Source organism: Lycorma delicatula, chromosome 1 (assembly GCF_047948215.1).
Source record: "Lycorma delicatula isolate Av1 chromosome 1, ASM4794821v1, whole genome shotgun sequence".
Lineage (NCBI taxonomy): Eukaryota > Metazoa > Arthropoda > Insecta > Hemiptera > Fulgoridae > Lycorma > Lycorma delicatula.
In genome coordinates, this window is record NC_134455.1 from 82,665,734 (window position 1) to 82,690,233 (window position 24,500).

General features: G+C 25.7%; 1 protein-coding gene across 4 annotated transcripts in view; it reads left to right on the plus strand.

Annotated features, from left to right (window-relative positions):
* Window positions 1-2,808, plus strand: part of LOC142319647 (uncharacterized) — a 45,770-nt gene extending 42,962 nt beyond the window's left edge. For all 4 annotated transcript variants that reach the window (XM_075357176.1, XM_075357187.1, XM_075357195.1 and 1 more), the window contains one exon: window positions 172-2,808. In XM_075357176.1, coding sequence (XP_075213291.1) covers window positions 172-930 — 759 coding nt within the window. In that variant the 3' untranslated portion in view covers window positions 931-2,808. The remainder of the gene's footprint in view (window positions 1-171) is intronic.
* Window positions 2,809-24,500: the final 21,692 nt, after the last annotated feature.

Below are 24,500 nucleotides of genomic sequence, written 5' to 3' on the forward strand. Positions count from 1 at the left end.
TTTTAAAATAGTAATATATTGAGAAATAAGTCTTCAGATTTTAATGTCAAGTATCACAATTTGGGTTTCATATATAGGAGTTAAAAACAATCAGATATACTAGATTCAAGTAACCTAAAGTTTATATTTCATTTTTTACTGGATAAACATGTTGTATTAATCTGTTTGCAGGATCATGGTAAAGGATCAGTTTTTGATGAAGAACCATCTCAGTTTAGAGAAAAAAAAGGAAAACACTGTGATGTGTGCTTAAATTCATTTTTAAGTAATGTAGATTACAAAAATCATGATTGTTTAAAGAACAAATTAATTCATGATAATAAGAAGAAATTCATGTGTGAAATATGTCAGAAGTCTTTTAGTCATAAATGTAATTTAAAATCACACATCTCCATTCATACTGGTGAAAAAAAATTCACATGCAATTTCTGTCAGAAATCTTTTAGTCAAAGCTGTAATTTAAAATCACATATTTCTGTTCATACTGGTGAAAAAAAATTCACGTGCAATATCTGCCAAAAATCTTTTAGTCAGAGATCTAATTTAAAATCACATATCTCTATTCATACTGGAGAAAAGAAATTCACATGTAATATTTGTCAGAAATCTTTTAATCAGAGATCAACTTTAAAATCACATATCTCCATTCATAATGGTGAAAAGAAATTCACATGCAATATCTGTCAGAAATCTTTTAATCAGAGAACAGGTTTAAAATCACATATCTTCATTCACACTGGTGAAAAGAAATTCACATGCAATATCTGTCTGAAATCTTTTAATCGGAGATCAAGTTTACAGTCGCATATCTCGATTCATACTGGCGAAAAAGAATTCACATGCAATTTCTGTCAGAGATCTTTTAATCAGAGATCTAATTTACAAAGACATATTTCCATTCATACTGGTGAAAAAAAAAATCTCATGTAAATATCTGTCAGAAATCATTTAGTCAGACAGATAATTTAAAAAAAAAAAACATTCATGATGGTGAAAAAATTCACATGCAATATCTGTCAGAAATCTTTTAGTCAAGATCTAATTTAAAAACTCATATCTCTATTCAAACTGGTGAAAAAAAATTCATTTTAATTATTGTGAAAAGTCTTTTAAATGAAATGAAAGAGTAATATCTGCTCATTAATACTGGTGATCAAAGTTCACATGTAATTTTTGTCATAAATCTTTTAATCAGAGATCAACTTTAAAGATGCATATCCCCATTCTCACTGGTGAAAAGAAATTCTTCAAAGTGAATGTAATATTTGTCAAAAATCGTTTGCTGTAAGTTATTCTTTGAATTTTATACTTCCTTGCTGTGTAAGTTATACATCTGTCTGTTCATACGTGTGAAAAAAACCTATATGTAGTATTTATCAGAAATTTTTTACTCATAGTTCTACTTTGAAGACGCATCTTCCATGCATTTTGTGTGTAAAGAAAGGTAACTTTTCATTCATACTGTAAAGAAAACTGATGTAAGGTGACCTAATGTAAATTTTTGTCTGAATTCATTTTTGCCGATCTAACTTGAAGAAAGAAACTTTTCTATTCTACTCATTTGAAAAATTAATATAAGTGCTTTTTTCTACTCTTTTCATTTGAATTATTTTGAAATGGCTTTTCGGATTATACCATTAATAAAAAGTCAATTTTGGTTAAACTTGTAAGTAAATAACAAACAATATAATACAAACAGCAAACCAGAATTAAGGACTGTAATATTCTTATCAGAAGCATTCTCCTAAAACATATGTAAAAACACATATCATATGTTTATGTGATGTTAAATTTATGTAATAGTATTATTTATTATATTTATGTAATATAATTTTTTTTAGATATTTTTTTATTTCATTTTGTTTAATTGTATAATATTGATAAATTGAATCAAACTTATTTTTATAATCTCTTTGAGATTTTTAGTTTAACTATCCTTTTTTATGAAATGTATGTGTAAATAAAAATGGTGGAAAGTAGTCTGATTTCTGAAAAGCCTGAATGTGAGGTTATAACTTTATGCATATTCCAAATCAATGCCCATTCTGTTTTAAATTAGTTTTTCTATGAATTAATTTTAATAGAAAATTATTTATTGTCTACAGACAGAAAACTTGGAAGCTTTTTTTGTACTTATTAACTGTTCTACATAAAAGAAATCATGAACTATGCAGATAACTTATATTAAAATATGTAATGTTTAGTTTCAGGCTGTCCCAATAATTATTTCAGTAATAGTGAGGTTTTAAAATTTCCACCATGTCATCTACAGAAGGTATAAAAAAAAAAAATTTTTAACATATAACATTAGACTATTAGGTCTATTGTATTATATAAACTGAATTTTAATTTATTCTGTAATCCTTCATTATTGAAACTAATAAATGTAATTAATACATGAAACAAAAAACAAAATGTTTTTGTAAGGAAAACTAATGTGTAAAAGCAAAATGTATACAGATGTTTAGTAATACAGCAGAAATTTACGATATTGGTTTAGAACAACTAAAAATTGAATAGTATGTTATCAAATATTGTTGATTGTGTACAATTGTTTGTTATGTATGTAGACAGATTATTTTATTAACAAAAACATGTAATGTTACATTTATTTATTGATATAGTCAAAATAAAATCAAAGAGCATAATTATATATAATAAACGTAAGGGAAAATAAATACTTATGTTGTAATAAATTTATGTAACCATGTTAAACAAATAATTCTAATACTTACATAGATTTATTAAAGCAAATCGCCGTGCAGTAATATTTCTATAAGTGTACTTTTTGTTAGTATTAACGTTACAGTGTAAATAAATATCTATTTTAGATGTTGGCATTATGAAGTATTTATTATCATCAATATTAAAGATAATTATAGAAGTTTGGTCCTAATATTCATTTAGGCTACTGAATAAAATATTAAGCATACAGGTTTCTAAAAACAAATTTTTTTGTTGTTCTAAATGATAGCTAGTTATTGCCTTAGACTACATTTTAATAGCGTACCTTCATTAAGTAGCGCACCATACTCTGATTGGAGTATCACTTTCAAACTGTTTTGCAAGGTATCTTTACTAAACTGTACTGCAGAGTAATCTTGTTATAGAATGTAATAAAAGCATCTGCACCTGCACCAGTTTTTAATTTTTATGAAGTTCAGGCTTCACCAGCCTAGCAGTCTTCTGCCAAATTGTAGTGCCAGTTCAGCCTGAAGGCTAGTGATTGTATTATATCTCGTATGCCGAATACCAAGCATTTCTGATGTGAAATAAGGATTTCCTCTTGTCACAGAAAACTGGAGCTGTTTAAAAAAAAATTACAGTTAGTACCTTACCTTTTAAGGGTTTCAATAACTTGTGAGACTATGTGAAATCTGTTGACCATAGGAGTTCTCTCATATACAGTGTACTGTATACATTTAATCATGAATGGTAAAGTAAAAATAAACTGTTCTTCCTCTTAAAATGTGCCTTTAATATTTAATTGAATATTCATTTTATCTTTCACTTTAGTCGCATGACTATTCTTCAATGTCTAAGTTTACATGTCTAGTTTTAATGCTTATAGTGCATTAGCTCTTAAATATTTTAATTGCATGCTCCCAGCAATTCGTAACCTTCCTGCTAGAGTGCATTTATCTTGTGGACAAAACACACTGCTCATCAAAATCAGTTTTATTTCTCAAAAAGTGTTACACTTAACCTTAAAAATGGGAAACCATCTGTAACATAAAGTGAACATTAATTGTAAATTACATTAATCCCAAAAATACTGAATAAATAAATAAATAAAAACTACTGAATAAATACAAATTCTGTATGTTAATCAACATTTAGGTGGGTATGGACACAATTTTATTAACTTATTTTGTATTTTGTTTTAGTTGTGCACAATGTAGCCACACAAAGTTTGTCTGATTCAGATGAATCCTTTCAAACTGTACAAGAAATATTTTAACATTTTTTATTAGTATTAAAATATCAGGTTGATGAGAATACTGAATTTTTAACTTTGTATGTTGTTACAGCTAATACAAGTAATCCACAAAATATCAACACCAAAGCTTTTATATGCACCACTGTAAGCCTTATTAGGGCTTTGGAGAAATAATGATGAATAAATGATTTGGACTATATCCTTTAAGTGTTTCTTAAGTGGATTAAATATTAGGTATACAGAATAACAGGATAAGGAACAACATAAAGGACGAAAATTAAGACATGCTTCTACTCGACTTTCATCACACTTTCACACTTTCTAATGTTTATCATGTCCCAGATGATACTTCATAGATTTAACTATAACCACTCCCAAGATTTTGAATGTTGATAAATGTGTTGGAATTTCCCAAGAAATTAACAATTTTTTAGTTTATATTTTCACATATTAATTTATTAAACAAAATTAATGGTTGTCTTAAATAAAATGTGTACCATTATGCTTTAAATTGTAGCACATAAAATTCTCCTTGATTAAAACGTCCTAACATCAAAAACCAAAAGACAGAAATCATAGGGGCATATGCATTTAATTACTCTATCCATTAATATCTGGAAATCATCACCAAAATGATTGACGATTGCTGATTGTCATATTATATCTCGTTTGTTTTAATGATGGTTGTTTGTATGAATTGGTTTTAGATCTTATTGATTGTTATCAGGAGAAAAAGTATTTGTATGTAGAGAGAGAAAGATTTCATCACTTGAACATTTAAAAGACATTTTTGAAAGTGTCTATCTGTGGAGGGAGACAATATAAGGGATTCACGTACTGTTAATTGATCATGTATTGTATAAGACTGAGTTTAACATATTATATTCTGTTCTATTTTTTACCTGATTCATTGTTTGAGTTCAATGAATATTCAATATTTGATATTGAATAATTCCAAATTATAAAGAGTTGCATATTTTTATTGATAGTGAAGAATTAATAATGGTTAATACATTTAGTCATTTACAGTTGAACAAACATAAAGTAGTAAATATGAGTAAAATTTTTTTAAAACATTGCGGTTTTTGCTCAGTGAACAGTATGGTAAAATTATTTTATCATTATTGTAATTGGTCTAGACCTCGCACAACAACATATTTTTATGCAGGTGAATGAAAATCCAAATTGCTCGATGTAACAAGCATTATTGGAACGACACACAAACAGCGCACTCGGAAAGAGAAGAAACAAATATTCATGAACTGCTGTCACTTTTGCCAACATAAAACTCATTAATAATTATTAATCTAAACATTGCCAAAAAAATGTTGGATCATTTCGTGCGCCATTTTGTATATCAAATCAATTTACACATTTTCCCTTCGATTTTCAAACATATTAATGGCTTAAACGTTGTTTAACTAAAATGCAAATATTTTTTGTCATTGAACATAAATAAATAAATTTATGTGAACCCACCTTGAAATTTTAAAATTTCTTTACCAATCTCATAATTGATTTAATATTACTTGTTTTTGTTTATTTTATTTGAAAATAATATATTATCACAAAAATATACACCTGAATTACAAACAGTACAATTAAATAAGCCTGATTTTTATATTTTTTTTTAATTGGTAGATTTATCTATTGATGGATTAATTACATATTTTAAAATATATTATTAATCTATTACCTTAATTATTGTGCCACTACGTATGACAAAGCTAAAACGACCACAAATATTAAATGAGACAATATTCAGTTGACTTATCAATAAGTATATCTGTAACAAAATACAAAAAGAAGCCATTAGATAACATTTAAATTAAATAGCAAAAACATTATCGTCTAATTATTCTCAACATCATATATACACATTCACATGCCGATACAATCTCCTTCTTAGGAATAGACTTAATATAATTACGTGCATATAATAACAATACCTCATTATGTAATCCTTCATCCATAAATGTTGTGTTCACTTTCAGCAAATCTTTTATCATTTCTCGTACCTTAAACAGAAATAGAATGCAGATGACATAAAATCTGTATTATAATATTATTCGACTATCAGGTTAAAATTACCCAAAAACAGATATAGATGTTTTTATAGTAAAATAGTATTAGGCCCTGTAAAAATTTTACGAGTTCTAAATTAATTATATAAATTGTTTTTTTTTGTTTCAGTCATTTGACTGGTTTGATGCAGCTCTCCAAGATTCTCTATCTAGTGCCAGTCGTTTCATTTCTGTATACACCCTACATCCTACATCTCTAACAATTTGTTTTACATATTCCAAACATTGTCTGCACATTTTTTTCCATCTACCTGTCCATCCAAAATCAAAGTTACTATTCCATGATGCCTTAAGATTTGGCCTACAATCTGGCTTTTCTTTTAGCTATATTTTTTCATATGCTTCTCTCTTCATCGATTGTGCCGCAACACATCTTCATTTGTCACTTTATCCGCCCATCTGATTTTTAACATTCTCCTATAATACTGCATTTCTATACCTTGTAATCTTTCCTTTTCAGGTACTCCGATCGTTCAAGTTTCACTAACATATAAAGAAATGTTTGAAGGTAGACTCTAAACTTATACTTTCAAAAATGTTTTCCTGATGTTTTAAGTAATTTTTGATGTATCAAATTATAAACTTGACTGAAAGGTCGTTTTGCATGTGCTATTCGGCTTTTTATATCGCTTCTGCTTCGTCCATCTTTAGTAATTTTACTTCCCAAATAACGGAATTCTTCTACCTCCATAACCTTTTCTCTCCCGATTTATATAAATTGAATGAATGGATTAAAAATCGAAGTAAAAAAGAATGAATAAAATAAAATTAACTCGCATGAACTCATGAATAAAGTAAAATCGCAATTATTTATGTTTCACAAAATGTCTCTCAATGTGCCCTCCATTAGTATTTACTTTAATTCTACGTGAAAAAACTCGAAAGAAATCATAACACAAATAACTCTGATGCAAGGAAGATTAAAAATCATTAAAAATTGAAACCAATATTTGTCATCACATACATTTTTCTAGAGCGGAAATGCATTATTCTGACGGTAACCTGCCTCGATGAAAAACATCCTTTCGGCAAGCCGGAAGGCGGAGGTAGATTTCACCGGTGCTTAGTAGGGTATAAAAAAGATTTCCACCTTAAAATTAAGAAAAACTTCAAATTTAATCAATACGACAATGGTTGCAAGAGAAAAAAAGTTTCACATGTTTAGCATACGACAAACCCAATTTCCTACAATTCCAGCAACATTTTGGTCATCCGTTGCCATAAGGGTTGGTCATATCAAAAACTGTTTCAGACAAACATTTTACGTAATGTTTAGAGGATTAACGATCACTTTAAACCGATTCGATACTGTGCCTATTAAGGGAGGTATGATTTTTTTCCACCCCTGGGCCATTGGTTGGTGATAAAAGAACTATTGAAAGCTATTTAATAACATCCATATTCAGTCACACTGGCGATGATTCAGTGAAATTTGGAATAAATCTGTAGTTATAACATTGAAAATTTAAATTATTTGTCTTTGTTATTTTTTGTCAAGTGTTTTTCTTTTATTTGTCTTAGCGTGTTTTTTAAAGTATAGTTTAAGGACCAAATTTTTCCGGTTTTTATCTCGCTAACTATATTTCTGGAAATCAACTTGCACAGATTAACAGATACGTAAGGTATTACGTACAAAAAAAGCAAAACTATCCCGATCGACTCATTGACGCAAAACTCGAGTTTCTTATAATCGGTTGGCCATAAAAAAAATCTACGTAAGAAAATTATGGCCTGTTATGGAAGTACTTTGTGTGACATTCCTACGAAGATGAAAAGAAACAATTTCTTAATGAAAGTCTTAATACGTCACAGTTTTAATAGGTCTCGTGAATCGATTGCGTTGCATTTTGATTCCTTTGCAAATGAAGGTCGCTATGTTTCTCCATTTTTCAAAAATCCGATTACCTTTTAATAGAAAGTAGATTAAAGATCATGCATTATGAGCTTCCAATGAAAAAGCAAATCTTCCTCGAACGCTAAACTCCGTACGTCAAAAATGTCCGCAGCGAACGTATTTGCAGGAGATATAACGACTAGAAACGATTTAACAAAATCCTCGCAAAAGTAAATAGAACGTACTCAAATAAGCCTGTAAAACGTCGACCTGAAAATCGGTGTAGAAATTTAACAAACATCTAATGTTTCATTTGAAAACATATTTAAACACAAATCAAAATCCTTTCTACCTAAGCCGGGTTCAACAGCTACTAAAATTACAAATTTTACTTATAAGTAATAAATTATTAAATCGATTATACTAAAAAAAATCACGAAATGATTATTTCAGGAGAAAAAAAATTCTTTCTGAAGCAGACAAAATAAATTACCAGTTTCGGAGGTCGGTCTGCCAAAAAAAATTAGAGACAAATAGCATATTGCATAGTATGCTACCCAGGATGATCTAATAAACCGATGCACGGTGTTCGATATATGATCGACGTCGATTGATGCAATTATTAAATAACAGAAAACTACAATAAATTACAAAAAGAATATTTTGGTAAAAAAAAAAAAAATGGCTGTATAAATTGTTTAATGCTGCGTAAATCATTGTGTAGAAGTCGTAATTTTTCAATATATTTTGTAGGGGTGTCATTTTTAAAAGATCCATTCTTAATCTTTTTTACAAATTCCTTTAGTAACTTGTTTAGAACTTGTAACCGACAATAGACACAGTATATAACAGAAATAACAAATATAAAATTAGTGTGTTCTGGGTACAGTGAGACTTTATCAAATAATAACAAATACACTTCAAAACCAAATAATTTTAACCCTCCGTAAATTAACTGAATTAGACGACCTTTAATAGTTAAAGGAATCATTACAAGACCAGAAGCAAGAAAAATGTATTTATAAGCTTTACGCTTCCCTAGGATAACTTGTAAACTTTAGTCACAACTGAATCAAAAAAGAACTCAGCGTTTTCATACTGAATGAGCCAGCGCTCAAGGGAAATTCTGAAGGAATTTAAACCTAGAATATCTTTCACACAAATTGACAAAAAATGATAAAACACTGGTACCATATAAGTGAAGAATTGCCGGCCTCCGTGGCGCGAGGGGTAGCGACTCTGCCTTTCATCCGAAGGTCCCGGGTTCAAATCCCGGTCAGGCATGGCATTTTCACACCCTACATATCATTCATCTTATCCTCTGAAGCAATACCTAACGGTGGTCCAGAAGATTAAAAAAAAACAGTGAAACTCTACGAAAATACTGTAGGCGTCTAGAAAGTATGAAATTACCCTAGAAAATAATTTTTTTTCCTAAATCCTGCTAAAAACTTAAAATATCAAAGTTTGGCGTTTTAATATTTCATTTAATCCTTAAATTGCATATTTTATTTTATTTCTGAAAAAGGAAAAAAAGGCTATTTTATGTAAGAAAGTTAGAAATTACTTTTTAATGTGTTTATTCATTACAGCTTAGGTATAATCTCTACAATGTTACGTATTTTGTTAATCTGCAGTTTTCAGAAGAAATTACATACTTACAAGGAAAATAAATAAAAGACGCATATTCATTTATTTTCCTTATATTTAGAATTACATATAGTTATAACATCAAATATTTGTATATAGGTAGTCAAAAACGAATAATCATTTTCAAAAAAGGCTTCAATATATTTAATCAGTTGATCGTTTACTACTCGTATAGATACTTTTATAATTGAATATATCTCTATGTCCACGATAAATACTTTGTTATTATAAGTATTCGAATTTTCATAAGTGCTTTTAACTTAATGATTTTGAAAAGAATTTGAATAAAATAGAACTATTATTGTAACAGTAATCATCGATACCAGAGAGGTTTTACAATAATTGCATAGACGTTGGGGAACTAAAATTTTATCATTAAATCGAAACATATTACGGTACAGTATTAGTATTATGTAAAAAGAAAACTGCTGAAATTTTTGGAAAGGAATTTTTAAACATATTTTAACTTTAGGATGAAAAATAAACTAATATGAATAACGATAGACATAATAGGAGTAGAAATAAAGAAATTCCTAGTTTTTATAATTCCATTCAACTTCTTTTAAAGACATTTAAATTTGTTGGTCTACTTCCATTAAAGGAAAAAACATATGAATTCGGTTATTTTTTTGCGATTGGCGAAGTAAACAGTTTTTTTACTCGTATTCGTTAATCATTTTTTTTTATTTTTCTGCTGTATATCTTTTTCAAAACTTTTCGAATGTAAGCGAAAATCAACGAAAAATGGTGGTCTCCTACACAATTTTTAGGTTTATAGATGCAATCCTTAAACATGTGTCATTTTTTCTAGTTTATAAAAATATTTTTATCATTATTATAAAATTTGATATATTTGATAAAAATGTAACAAAAAGTTTTGAATCACAGCGAATTTATCATTATTCAGGAAAACCTACAAAAAAAAATATTATAAAAACCTATAAAATATTTTCTTGCTTCTTCGCTTTTGACTACATATATACAAATATTTGATGTTATACCTATATGTAATTCTAAATATAAGGAAAATAAATGAATATGCGTCTTTTATTTATTTTCCTTATAAGTAAGTAATTTCTTCTGAAGACCTTTATCTATTAAAGATCGTCTAATTCAGTTAATTTACGGAGGGTTAACCTCCTCTATGAATCATGAGACCTTGCCGTTGGTGAGGGGGCCTGAGTGCTCAGTGATACAGAGTAGCTGGACCGAAGGTGCAACTATATCGGAGAGGTATCTGTTGAGAGCCAGACTAAGGAATGATTCCTGAAAGAGGGCAGCAGCTCTTTCAGTAGTTGTTAGGGGCGTGAGTCAGGACGACTTTAGGGGCGTGAGTCAGAACAACGGCCATATTAACATCACTCAGTCATCTGAGTACTGCGCAGCTGAAAGCAATGGAAAACTACAGCTGCTTTTTTTCCAAGAAAATGTGGCTCTCTGCATTTTCATATAGCAATGATGGAGGCGCCTTCCTTGGTAAAATATTCCGGAGGTAGAACCTTCTTGTCTGAATAATTGACGTAGTAAGAAAATGTCGTGTTTTGAAAATATAAATTCGGTTTAAAAAAACCCAGCTTGATATAAATCAATTTTATTGTTTTTTTTATTTTAAATTCAATTATATTACACAGATTTAACAGAAAAATATTTAGTTTGACGAAGATTAAAAAAAATACTACCTTCATGTCCGAATATCTGACGTAGTAAGAATATGTCGTGTTTTGAAAATATAAATGCGGTTTAAAAAAACCCAGCTTGATATTAATCAATTTTATTGATTTTATATGTTAAATTGAATTATATTACACATCTATAAGAGAAAAATATTTAGTTTGACGAAGATTTAAAAAAAAACTACCTTCATGTCCGAATATCTGACGTAGTAAGAATATGTCGTGTTTTGAAAATATAAATGCGGTTTAAAAAAACCCAGCTTGATATTAATCAATTTTATTGATTTTATATGTTAAATTGAATTATATTACACATCTATAAGAGAAAAATATTTAGTTTGACGAAGATTTAAAAAAAAACTACCTTCATGTCCGAATATCTGACGTAGTAAGAATATGTCGTGTTTTGAAAATATAAATGCGGTTTAAAAAAACCCAGCTTGATATTAATCAATTTTATTGATTTTATATGTTAAATTGAATTATATTACACATCTATAAGAGAAAAATATTTAGTTTGACGAAGATTTAAAAAAAAACTACCTTCATGTCCGAATATCTGACGTAGTAAGAATATGTCGTGTTTTGAAAATATAAATGCGGTTTAAAAAAACCCAGCTTGATATTAATCAATTTTATTGATTTTATATGTTAAATTGAATTATATTACACATCTATAAGAGAAAAATATTTAGTTTGACGAAGATTTAAAAAAAAACTACCTTCATGTCCGAATATCTGACGTAGTAAGAATATGTCTTGTTTTTAAAATATTAATTCGGTTTAAAAAAACCCAGCTTGATATAAATCAATTTTATTGTTTTTTTTATTTTAAATTCAATTATATTACACAGATTTAACAGAAAAATATTTAGTTTGACGAAGATTAAAAAAAATACTACCTTCATGTCCGAATATCTGACGTAGTAAGAATATGTCGTGTTTTGAAAATATAAATGCGGTTTAAAAAAACCCAGCTTGATATTAATCAATTTTATTGATTTTATATGTTAAATTGAATTATATTACACATCTATAAGAGAAAAATATTTAGTTTGACGAAGATTTAAAAAAAAACTACCTTCTCGTCTGAATAATTGACGTAGTAAGAATATGTCTTGTTTTTAAAATATTAATTCGGTTTAAAAAAACCCAGCTTGATATAAATCAATTTTATTGTTTTTTTTATTTTAAATTCAATTATATTACACAGATTTAACAGAAAAATATTTAGTTTGACGAAGATTAAAAAAAATACTACCTTCATGTCCGAATATCTGACGTAGTAAGAATATGTCGTGTTTTGAAAATATAAATGCGGTTTAAAAAAACCCAGCTTGATATTAATCAATTTTATTGATTTTATATGTTAAATTGAATTATATTACACATCTATAAGAGAAAAATATTTAGTTTGACGAAGATTTAAAAAAAAACTACCTTCTCGTCTGAATAATTGACGTAGTAAGAAGATGTCTTGTTTTTAAAATATTAATTCGGTTTAAAAAAACCCAGCTTGATATAAATCAATTTTATTGTTTTTTTTATTTTAAATTCAATTATATTACACAGATTTAACAGAAAAATATTTAGTTTGACGAAGATCAAAAAAAAAACTACCTTCTTGTCCGAATAATTGTCGTAGTAAGAATATGTCGTGTTTTGAAAGTATAAATTCCGTTTAATAAAACCCAGCTTTATATAATTCAATTTTATTGATTTTTTATTTTAAATTCAATTATATTACACAGCTTTAAGAGAAAAATATTTAGTTTGACGAAGATTTAAAAAAAATATACCTTCTCGTCTGAATAATTGACGTAGTAAGAAGATGTCGTGTTTTGAAAATATAAATTCGGTTAAAAAAACCCAACTTGATACTAATCAATTTTATTAATTTTTTATTTTAAATTCAATTATATTACACAGATTTAACAGAAAAAACATTTAGTTTGACGAAGATTAAAAAAAATACTACCTTCATGTCCGAATATCTGACGTAGTAAGAATATGTCGTGTTTTGAAAATATAAATGCGGTTTAAAAAAACCCAGCTTGATATTAATCAATTTTATTGATTTTATATGTTAAATTGAATTATATTACACATCTATAAGAGAAAAATATTTAGTTTGACGAAGATTTAAAAAAAAACTACCTTCTCGTCTGAATAATTGACGTAGTAAGAAGATGTCTTGTTTTTAAAATATTAATTCGGTTTAAAAAAACCCAGCTTGATATAAATCAATTTTATTGTTTTTTTTTATTTTAAATTCAATTATATTACACAGATTTAACAGAAAAATATTTAGTTTGACGAAGATTAAAAAAAATACTACCTTCATGTCCGAATATCTGACGTAGTAAGAATATGTCGTGTTTTGAAAATATAAATGCGGTTTAAAAAAACCCAGCTTGATATTAATCAATTTTATTGATTTTATATGTTAAATTGAATTATATTACACATCTATAAGAGAAAAATATTTAGTTTGACGAAGATTTAAAAAAAAACTACCTTCATGTCCGAATATCTGACGTAGTAAGAATATGTCTTGTTTTTAAAATATTAATTCGGTTTAAAAAAACCCAGCTTGATATAAATCAATTTTATTGTTTTTTTTATTTTAAATTCAATTATATTACACAGATTTAACAGAAAAATATTTAGTTTGACGAAGATTAAAAAAAATACTACCTTCATGTCCGAATATCTGACGTAGTAAGAATATGTCGTGTTTTGAAAATATAAATGCGGTTTAAAAAAACCCAGCTTGATATTAATCAATTTTATTGATTTTATATGTTAAATTGAATTATATTACACATCTATAAGAGAAAAATATTTAGTTTGACGAAGATTTAAAAAAAAACTACCTTCTCGTCTGAATAATTGACGTAGTAAGAAGATGTCTTGTTTTTAAAATATTAATTCGGTTTAAAAAAACCCAGCTTGATATAAATCAATTTTATTGTTTTTTTTATTTAAATTCAATTATATTACACAGATTTAACAGAAAAATATTTAGTTTGACGAAGATTAAAAAAAATACTACCTTCATGTCCGAATATCTGACGTAGTAAGAATATGTCGTGTTTTGAAAATATAAATGCGGTTTAAAAAAACCCAGCTTGATATTAATCAATTTTATTGATTTTATATGTTAAATTGAATTATATTACACATCTATAAGAGAAAAATATTTAGTTTGACGAAGATTTAAAAAAAAACTACCTTCTCGTCTGAATAATTGACGTAGTAAGAAGATGTCTTGTTTTTAAAATATTAATTCGGTTTAAAAAAACCCAGCTTGATATAAATCAATTTTATTGTTTTTTTTATTTTAAATTCAATTATATTACACAGATTTAACAGAAAAATATTTAGTTTGACGAAGATTAAAAAAAATACTACCTTCATGTCCGAATATCTGACGTAGTAAGAATATGTCGTGTTTTGAAAATATAAATGCGGTTTAAAAAAACCCAGCTTGATATTAATCAATTTTATTGATTTTATATGTTAAATTGAATTATATTACACATCTATAAGAGAAAAATATTTAGTTTGACGAAGATTTAAAAAAAAACTACCTTCTCGTCTGAATAATTGACGTAGTAAGAAGATGTCTTGTTTTTAAAATATTAATTCCGTTTTAAAAAACCCAGCTTGATATAAATCAATTTTATTGTTTTTTTTATTTTAAATTCAATTATATTACACAGATTTAACAGAAAAATATTTAGTTTGACGAAGATTAAAAAAAATACTACCTTCATGTCCGAATATCTGACGTAGTAAGAATATGTCGTGTTTTGAAAATATAAATGCGGTTTAAAAAAACCCAGCTTGATATTAATCAATTTTATTGATTTTATATGTTAAATTGAATTATATTACACATCTATAAGAGAAAAATATTTAGTTTGACGAAGATTTAAAAAAAAACTACCTTCTCGTCTGAATAATTGACGTAGTAAGAAGATGTCTTGTTTTTAAAATATTAATTCGGTTTAAAAAAACCCAGCTTGATATAAATCAATTTTATTGTTTTTTTTATTTTAAATTCAATTATATTACACAGATTTAACAGAAAAATATTTAGTTTGACGAAGATCTAAAAAAAAAACTACCTTCTTGTCCGAATATCTGACGTAGTAAGAATATGTCGTGTTTTGAAAATATAAATGCGGTTTAAAAAAACCCAGCTTGATATTAATCAATTTTATTGATTTTATATGTTAAATTGAATTATATTACACATCTATAAGAGAAAAATATTTAGTTTGACGAAGATTTAAAAAAAAACTACCTTCTCGTCTGAATAATTGACGTAGTAAGAAGATGTCTTGTTTTTAAAATATTAATTCGGTTTAAAAAAACCCAGCTTGATATAAATCAATTTTATTGTTTTTTTTATTTTAAATTCAATTATATTACACAGATTTAACAGAAAAATATTTAGTTTGACGAAGATTAAAAAAAATACTACCTTCATGTCCGAATATCTGACGTAGTAAGAATATGTCGTGTTTTGAAAATATAAATGCGGTTTAAAAAAACCCAGCTTGATATTAATCAATTTTATTGATTTTATATGTTAAATTGAATTATATTACACATCTATAAGAGAAAAATATTTAGTTTGACGAAGATTTAAAAAAAAACTACCTTCATGTCCGAATATCTGACGTAGTAAGAATATGTCTTGTTTTTAAAATATTAATTCGGTTTAAAAAAACCCAGCTTGATATAAATCAATTTTATTGTTTTTTTTATTTTAAATTCAATTATATTACACAGATTTAACAGAAAAATATTTAGTTTGACGAAGATTAAAAAAAATACTACCTTCATGTCCGAATATCTGACGTAGTAAGAATATGTCGTGTTTTGAAAATATAAATGCGGTTTAAAAAAACCCAGCTTGATATTAATCAATTTTATTGATTTTATATGTTAAATTGAATTATATTACACATCTATAAGAGAAAAATATTTAGTTTGACGAAGATTTAAAAAAAAACTACCTTCATGTCCGAATATCTGACGTAGTAAGAATATGTCTTGTTTTTAAAATATTAATTCGGTTTAAAAAAACCCAGCTTGATATAAATCAATTTTATTGTTTTTTTTATTTTAAATTCAATTATATTACACAGATTTAACAGAAAAATATTTAGTTTGACGAAGATTAAAAAAAATACTACCTTCATGTCCGAATATCTGACGTAGTAAGAATATGTCGTGTTTTGAAAATATAAATGCGGTTTAAAAAAACCCAGCTTGATATTAATCAATTTTATTGATTTTATATGTTAAATTGAATTATATTACACATCTATAAGAGAAAAATATTTAGTTTGACGAAGATTTAAAAAAAAACTACCTTCTCGTCTGAATAATTGACGTAGTAAGAAGATGTCTTGTTTTTAAAATATTAATTCGGTTTAAAAAAACCCAGCTTGATATAAATCAATTTTATTGTTTTTTTTATTTTAAATTCAATTATATTACACAGATTTAACAGAAAAATATTTAGTTTGACGAAGATCTAAAAAAAAAACTACCTTCTTGTCCGAATAATTGTCGTAGTAAGAATATGTCGTGTTTTGAAAGTATAAATTCCGTTTAATAAAACCCAGCTTTATATAATTCAATTTTATTGATTTTTTATTTTAAATTCAATTATATTACACAGCTTTAAGAGAAAAATATTTAGTTTGACGAAGATTTAAAAAAAATATACCTTCTCGTCTGAATAATTGACGTAGTAAGAAGATGTCGTGTTTTGAAAATATAAATTCGGTTAAAAAAACCCAACTTGATACTAATCAATTTTATTAATTTTTTATTTTAAATTCAATTATATTACACAGATTTAACAGAAAAATATTTAGTTTGACGAAGATTAAAAAAAATACTACCTTCATGTCCGAATATCTGACGTAGTAAGAATATGTCGTGTTTTGAAAATATAAATGCGGTTTAAAAAAACCCAGCTTGATATTAATCAATTTTATTGATTTTATATGTTAAATTGAATTATATTACACATCTATAAGAGAAAAATATTTAGTTTGACGAAGATTTAAAAAAAAACTACCTTCTCGTCTGAATAATTGACGTAGTAAGAAGATGTCTTGTTTTTAAAATATTAATTCGGTTTAAAAAAACCCAGCTTGATATAAATCAATTTTATTGTTTTTTTTATTTTAAATTCAATTATATTACACAGATTTAACAGAAAAATATTTAGTTTGACGAAGATTAAAAAAAATACTACCTTCATGTCCGAATATCTGACGTAGTAAGAATATGTCGTGTTTTAAAAATATAAATGCGGTTTAAAAAAACCCAGCTTGATATTAATCAATTTTATTGATTTTATATGTTAAATTGAATTATATTACACATCTATAAGAGAAAAATATTTAGTTTGACGAAGATTTAAAAAAAAACTACCTTCTCGTCTGAATAATTGACGTAGTAAGAAGATGTCTTGTTTTTAAAATATTAATTCGGTTTAAAAAAACCCAGCTTGATATAAATCAATTTTATTGTTTTTTTTATTTTAAATTCAATTATATTACACAGATTTAACAGAAAAATATTTAGTTTGACGAAGATTAAAAAAAATACTACCTTCATGTCCGAATATCTGACGTAGTAAGAATATGTCGTGTTTTGAAAATATAAATGCGGTTTAAAAAAACCCAGCTTGATATTAATCAATTTTATTGATTTTATATGTTAAATTGAATTATATTACACATCTATAAGAGAAAAATATTTAGTTTGACGAAGATTTAAAAAAAAACTACCTTCATGTCCGAATATCTGACGTAGTAAGAATATGTCGTGTTTTGAAAATATAAATGCGGTTTAAAAAAACCCAGCTTGATATTAATCAATTTTATTGATTTTATATGTTAAATTGAATTATATTACACATCTATAAGAGAAAAATATTTAGTTTGACGAAGATTTAAAAAAAAACTACCTTCATGTCCGAATATCTGACGTAGTAAGAATATGTCGTGTTTTGAAAATATAAATGCGGTTTAAAAAAACCCAGCTTGATATTAATCAATTTTATTGATTTTATATGTTAAATTGAATTATATTACACATCTATAAGAGAAAAATATTTAGTTTGACGAAGATTTAAAAAAAAACTACCTTCATGTCCGAATATCTGACGTAGTAAGAATATGTCGTGTTTTGAAAATATAAATGCGGTTTAAAAAAACCCAGCTTGATATTAATCAATTTTATTGAGTTTATATGTTAAATTGAATTATATTACACATCTATAAGAGAAAAATATTTAGTTTGACGAAGATTAAAAAAAATACTACCTTCATGTCCGAATATCTGACGTAGTAAGAATATGTCGTGTTTTGAAAATATAAATGCGGTTTAAAAAAACCCAGCTTGATATTAATCAATTTTATTGATTTTATATGTTAAATTGAATTATATTACACATCTATAAGAGAAAAATATTTAGTTTGACGAAGATTTAAAAAAAAACTACCTTCTCGTCTGAATAATTGACGTAGTAAGAAGATGTCTTGTTTTTAAAATATTAATTCGGTTTAAAAAAACCCAGCTTGATATAAATCAATTTTATTGTTTTTTTTATTTTAAATTCAATTATATTACACAGATTTAACAGAAAAATATTTAGTTTGACGAAGATTAAAAAAAATACTACCTTCATGTCCGAATATCTGACGTAGTAAGAATATGTCGTGTTTTGAAAATATAAATGCGGTTTAAAAAAACCCAGCTTGATATTAATCAATTTTATTGATTTTATATGTTAAATTGAATTATATTACACATCTATAAGAGAAAAATATTTAGTTTGACGAAGATTTAAAAAAAAACTACCTTCTCGTCTGAATAATTGACGTAGTAAGAAGATGTCTTGTTTTTAAAATATTAATTCGGTTTAAAAAAACCCAGCTTGATATAAATCAATTTTATTGTTTTTTTTATTTAAATTCAATTATATTACACAGATTTAACAGAAAAATATTTAGTTTGACGAAGATTAAAAAAAATACTACCTTCATGTCCGAATATCTGACGTAGTAAGAATATGTCGTGTTTTGAAAATATAAATGCGGTTTAAAAAAACCCAGCTTGATATTAATCAATTTTATTGATTTTATATGTTAAATTGAATTATATTACACATCTATAAGAGAAAAATATTTAGTTTGACGAAGATTTAAAAAAAAACTACCTTCTCGTCTGAATAATTGACGTAGTAAGAAGATGTCTTGTTTTTAAAATATTAATTCGGTTTAAAAAAACCCAGCTTGATATAAATCAATTTTATTGTTTTTTTTATTTTAAATTCAATTATATTACACAGATTTAACAGAAAAATATTTAGTTTGACGAAGATTAAAAAAAATACTACCTTCATGTCCGAATATCTGACGTAGTAAGAATATGTCGTGTTTTGAAAATATAAATGCGGTTTAAAAAAACCCAGCTTGATATTAATCAATTTTATTGATTTTATATGTTAAATTGAATTATATTACACATCTATAAGAGAAAAATATTTAGTTTGACGAAGATTTAAAAAAAAACTACCTTCTCGTCTGAATAATTGACGTAGTAAGAAGATGTCTTGTTTTTAAAATATTAATTCCGTTTTAAAAAACCCAGCTTGATATAAATCAATTTTATTGTTTTTTTTATTTTAAATTCAATTATATTACACAGATTTAACAGAAAAATATTTAGTTTGACGAAGATTAAAAAAAATACTACCTTCATGTCCGAATATCTGACGTAGTAAGAATATGTCGTGTTTTGAAAATATAAATGCGGTTTAAAAAAACCCAGCTTGATATTAATCAATTTTATTGATTTTATATGTTAAATTGAATTATATTACACATCTATAAGAGAAAAATATTTAGTTTGACGAAGATTTAAAAAAAAACTACCTTCTCGTCTGAATAATTGACGTAGTAAGAAGATGTCTTGTTTTTAAAATATTAATTCGGTTTAAAAAAACCCAGCTTGATATAAATCAATTTTATTGTTTTTTTTATTTTAAATTCAATTATATTACACAGATTTAACAGAAAAATATTTAGTTTGACGAAGATCTAAAAAAAAAACTACCTTCTTGTCCGAATATCTGACGTAGTAAGAATATGTCGTGTTTTGAAAATATAAATGCGGTTTAAAAAAACCCAGCTTGATATTAATCAATTTTATTGATTTTATATGTTAAATTGAATTATATTACACATCTATAAGAGAAAAATATTTAGTTTGACGAAGATTTAAAAAAAAACTACCTTCTCGTCTGAATAATTGACGTAGTAAGAAGATGTCTTGTTTTTAAAATATTAATTCGGTTTAAAAAAACCCAGCTTGATATAAATCAATTTTATTGTTTTTTTTATTTTAAATTCAATTATATTACACAGATTTAACAGAAAAATATTTAGTTTGACGAAGATTAAAAAAAATACTACCTTCATGTCCGAATATCTGACGTAGTAAGAATATGTCGTGTTTTGAAAATATAAATGCGGTTTAAAAAAACCCAGCTTGATATTAATCAATTTTATTGATTTTATATGTTAAATTGAATTATATTACACATCTATAAGAGAAAAATATTTAGTTTGACGAAGATTTAAAAAAAAACTACCTTCATGTCCGAATATCTGACGTAGTAAGAATATGTCTTGTTTTTAAAATATTAATTCGGTTTAAAAAAACCCAGCTTGATATAAATCAATTTTATTGTTTTTTTTATTTTAAATTCAATTATATTACACAGATTTAACAGAAAAATATTTAGTTTGACGAAGATTAAAAAAAATACTACCTTCATGTCCGAATATCTGACGTAGTAAGAATATGTCGTGTTTTGAAAATATAAATGCGGTTTAAAAAAACCCAGCTTGATATTAATCAATTTTATTGATTTTATATGTTAAATTGAATTATATTACACATCTATAAGAGAAAAATATTTAGTTTGACGAAGATTTAAAAAAAAACTACCTTCATGTCCGAATATCTGACGTAGTAAGAATATGTCTTGTTTTTAAAATATTAATTCGGTTTAAAAAAACCCAGCTTGATATAAATCAATTTTATTGTTTTTTTTATTTTAAATTCAATTATATTACACAGATTTAACAGAAAAATATTTAGTTTGACGAAGATTAAAAAAAATACTACCTTCATGTCCGAATATCTGACGTAGTAAGAATATGTCGTGTTTTGAAAATATAAATGCGGTTTAAAAAAACCCAGCTTGATATTAATCAATTTTATTGATTTTATATGTTAAATTGAATTATATTACACATCTATAAGAGAAAAATATTTAGTTTGACGAAGATTTAAAAAAAAACTACCTTCTCGTCTGAATAATTGACGTAGTAAGAAGATGTCTTGTTTTTAAAATATTAATTCGGTTTAAAAAAACCCAGCTTGATATAAATCAATTTTATTGTTTTTTTTATTTTAAATTCAATTATATTACACAGATTTAACAGAAAAATATTTAGTTTGACGAAGATCTAAAAAAAAAACTACCTTCTTGTCCGAATAATTGTCGTAGTAAGAATATGTCGTGTTTTGAAAGTATAAATTCCGTTTAATAAAACCCAGCTTTATATAATTCAATTTTATTGATTTTTTATTTTAAATTCAATTATATTACACAGCTTTAAGAGAAAAATATTTAGTTTGACGAAGATTTAAAAAAAATATACCTTCTCGTCTGAATAATTGACGTAGTAAGAAGATGTCGTGTTTTGAAAATATAAATTCGGTTAAAAAAACCCAACTTGATACTAATCAATTTTATTAATTTTTTATTTTAAATTCAATTATATTACACAGATTTAACAGAAAAATATTTAGTTTGACGAAGATTAAAAAAAATACTACCTTCATGTCCGAATATCTGACGTAGTAAGAATATGTCGTGTTTTGAAAATATAAATGCGGTTTAAAAAAACCCAGCTTGATATTAATCAATTTTATTGATTTTATATGTTAAATTGAATTATATTACACATCTATAAGAGAAAAATATTTAGTTTGACGAAGATTTAAAAAAAAACTACCTTCTCGTCTGAATAATTGACGTAGTAAGAAGATGTCTTGTTTTTAAAATATTAATTCGGTTTAAAAAAACCCAGCTTGATATAAATCAATTTTATTGTTTTTTTTATTTTAAATTCAATTATATTACACAGATTTAACAGAAAAATATTTAGTTTGACGAAGATTAAAAAAAATACTACCTTCATGTCCGAATATCTGACGTAGTAAGAATATGTCGTGTTTTAAAAATATAAATGCGGTTTAAAAAAACCCAGCTTGATATTAATCAATTTTATTGATTTTATATGTTAAATTGAATTATATTACACATCTATAAGAGAAAAATATTTAGTTTGACGAAGATTTAAAAAAAAACTACCTTCTCGTCTGAATAATTGACGTAGTAAGAAGATGTCTTGTTTTTAAAATATTAATTCGGTTTAAAAAAACCCAGCTTGATATAAATCAATTTTATTGTTTTTTTTATTTTAAATTCAATTATATTACACAGATTTAACAGAAAAATATTTAGTTTGACGAAGATTAAAAAAAATACTACCTTCATGTCCGAATATCTGACGTAGTAAGAATATGTCGTGTTTTGAAAATATAAATGCGGTTTAAAAAAACCCAGCTTGATATTAATCAATTTTATTGATTTTATATGTTAAATTGAATTATATTACACATCTATAAGAGAAAAATATTTAGTTTGACGAAGATTTAAAAAAAAACTACCTTCATGTCCGAATATCTGACGTAGTAAGAATATGTCGTGTTTTGAAAATATAAATGCGGTTTAAAAAAACCCAGCTTGATATTAATCAATTTTATTGATTTTATATGTTAAATTGAATTATATTACACATCTATAAGAGAAAAATATTTAGTTTGACGAAGATTTAAAAAAAAACTACCTTCATGTCCGAATATCTGACGTAGTAAGAATATGTCGTGTTTTGAAAATATAAATGCGGTTTAAAAAAACCCAGCTTGATATTAATCAATTTTATTGATTTTATATGTTAAATTGAATTATATTACACATCTATAAGAGAAAAATATTTAGTTTGACGAAGATTTAAAAAAAAACTACCTTCATGTCCGAATATCTGACGTAGTAAGAATATGTCGTGTTTTGAAAATATAAATGCGGTTTAAAAAAACCCAGCTTGATATTAATCAATTTTATTGAGTTTATATGTTAAATTGAATTATATTACACATCTATAAGAGAAAAATATTTAGTTTGACGAAGATTAAAAAAAATACTACCTTCATGTCCGAATATCTGACGTAGTAAGAATATGTCGTGTTTTGAAAATATAAATGCGGTTTAAAAAAACCCAGCTTGATATTAATCAATTTTATTGATTTTATATGTTAAATTGAATTATATTACACATCTATAAGAGAAAAATATTTAGTTTGACGAAGATTTAAAAAAAAACTACCTTCTCGTCTGAATAATTGACGTAGTAAGAAGATGTCTTGTTTTTAAAATATTAATTCGGTTTAAAAAAACCCAGCTTGATATAAATCAATTTTATTGTTTTTTTTATTTTAAATTCAATTATATTACACAGATTTAACAGAAAAATATTTAGTTTGACGAAGATTAAAAAAAATACTACCTTCATGTCCGAATATCTGACGTAGTAAGAATATGTCGTGTTTTGAAAATATAAATGCGGTTTAAAAAAACCCAGCTTGATATTAATCAATTTTATTGATTTTATATGTTAAATTGAATTATATTACACATCTATAAGAGAAAAATATTTAGTTTGACGAAGATTTAAAAAAAAACTACCTTCTCGTCTGAATAATTGACGTAGTAAGAAGATGTCTTGTTTTTAAAATATTAATTCGGTTTAAAAAAACCCAGCTTGATATAAATCAATTTTATTGTTTTTTTTATTTTAAATTCAATTATATTACACAGATTTAACAGAAAAATATTTAGTTTGACGAAGATTAAAAAAAATACTACCTTCATGTCCGAATAGCTGACGTAGTAAGAATATGTCGTGTTTTGAAAATATAAATGCGGTTTAAAAAAACCCAGCTTGATATTAATCAATTTTATTGATTTTATATGTTAAATTGAATTATATTACACATCTATAAGAGAAAAATATTTAGTTTGACGAAGATTTAAAAAAAAACTACCTTCTCGTCTGAATAATTGACGTAGTAAGAAGATGTCT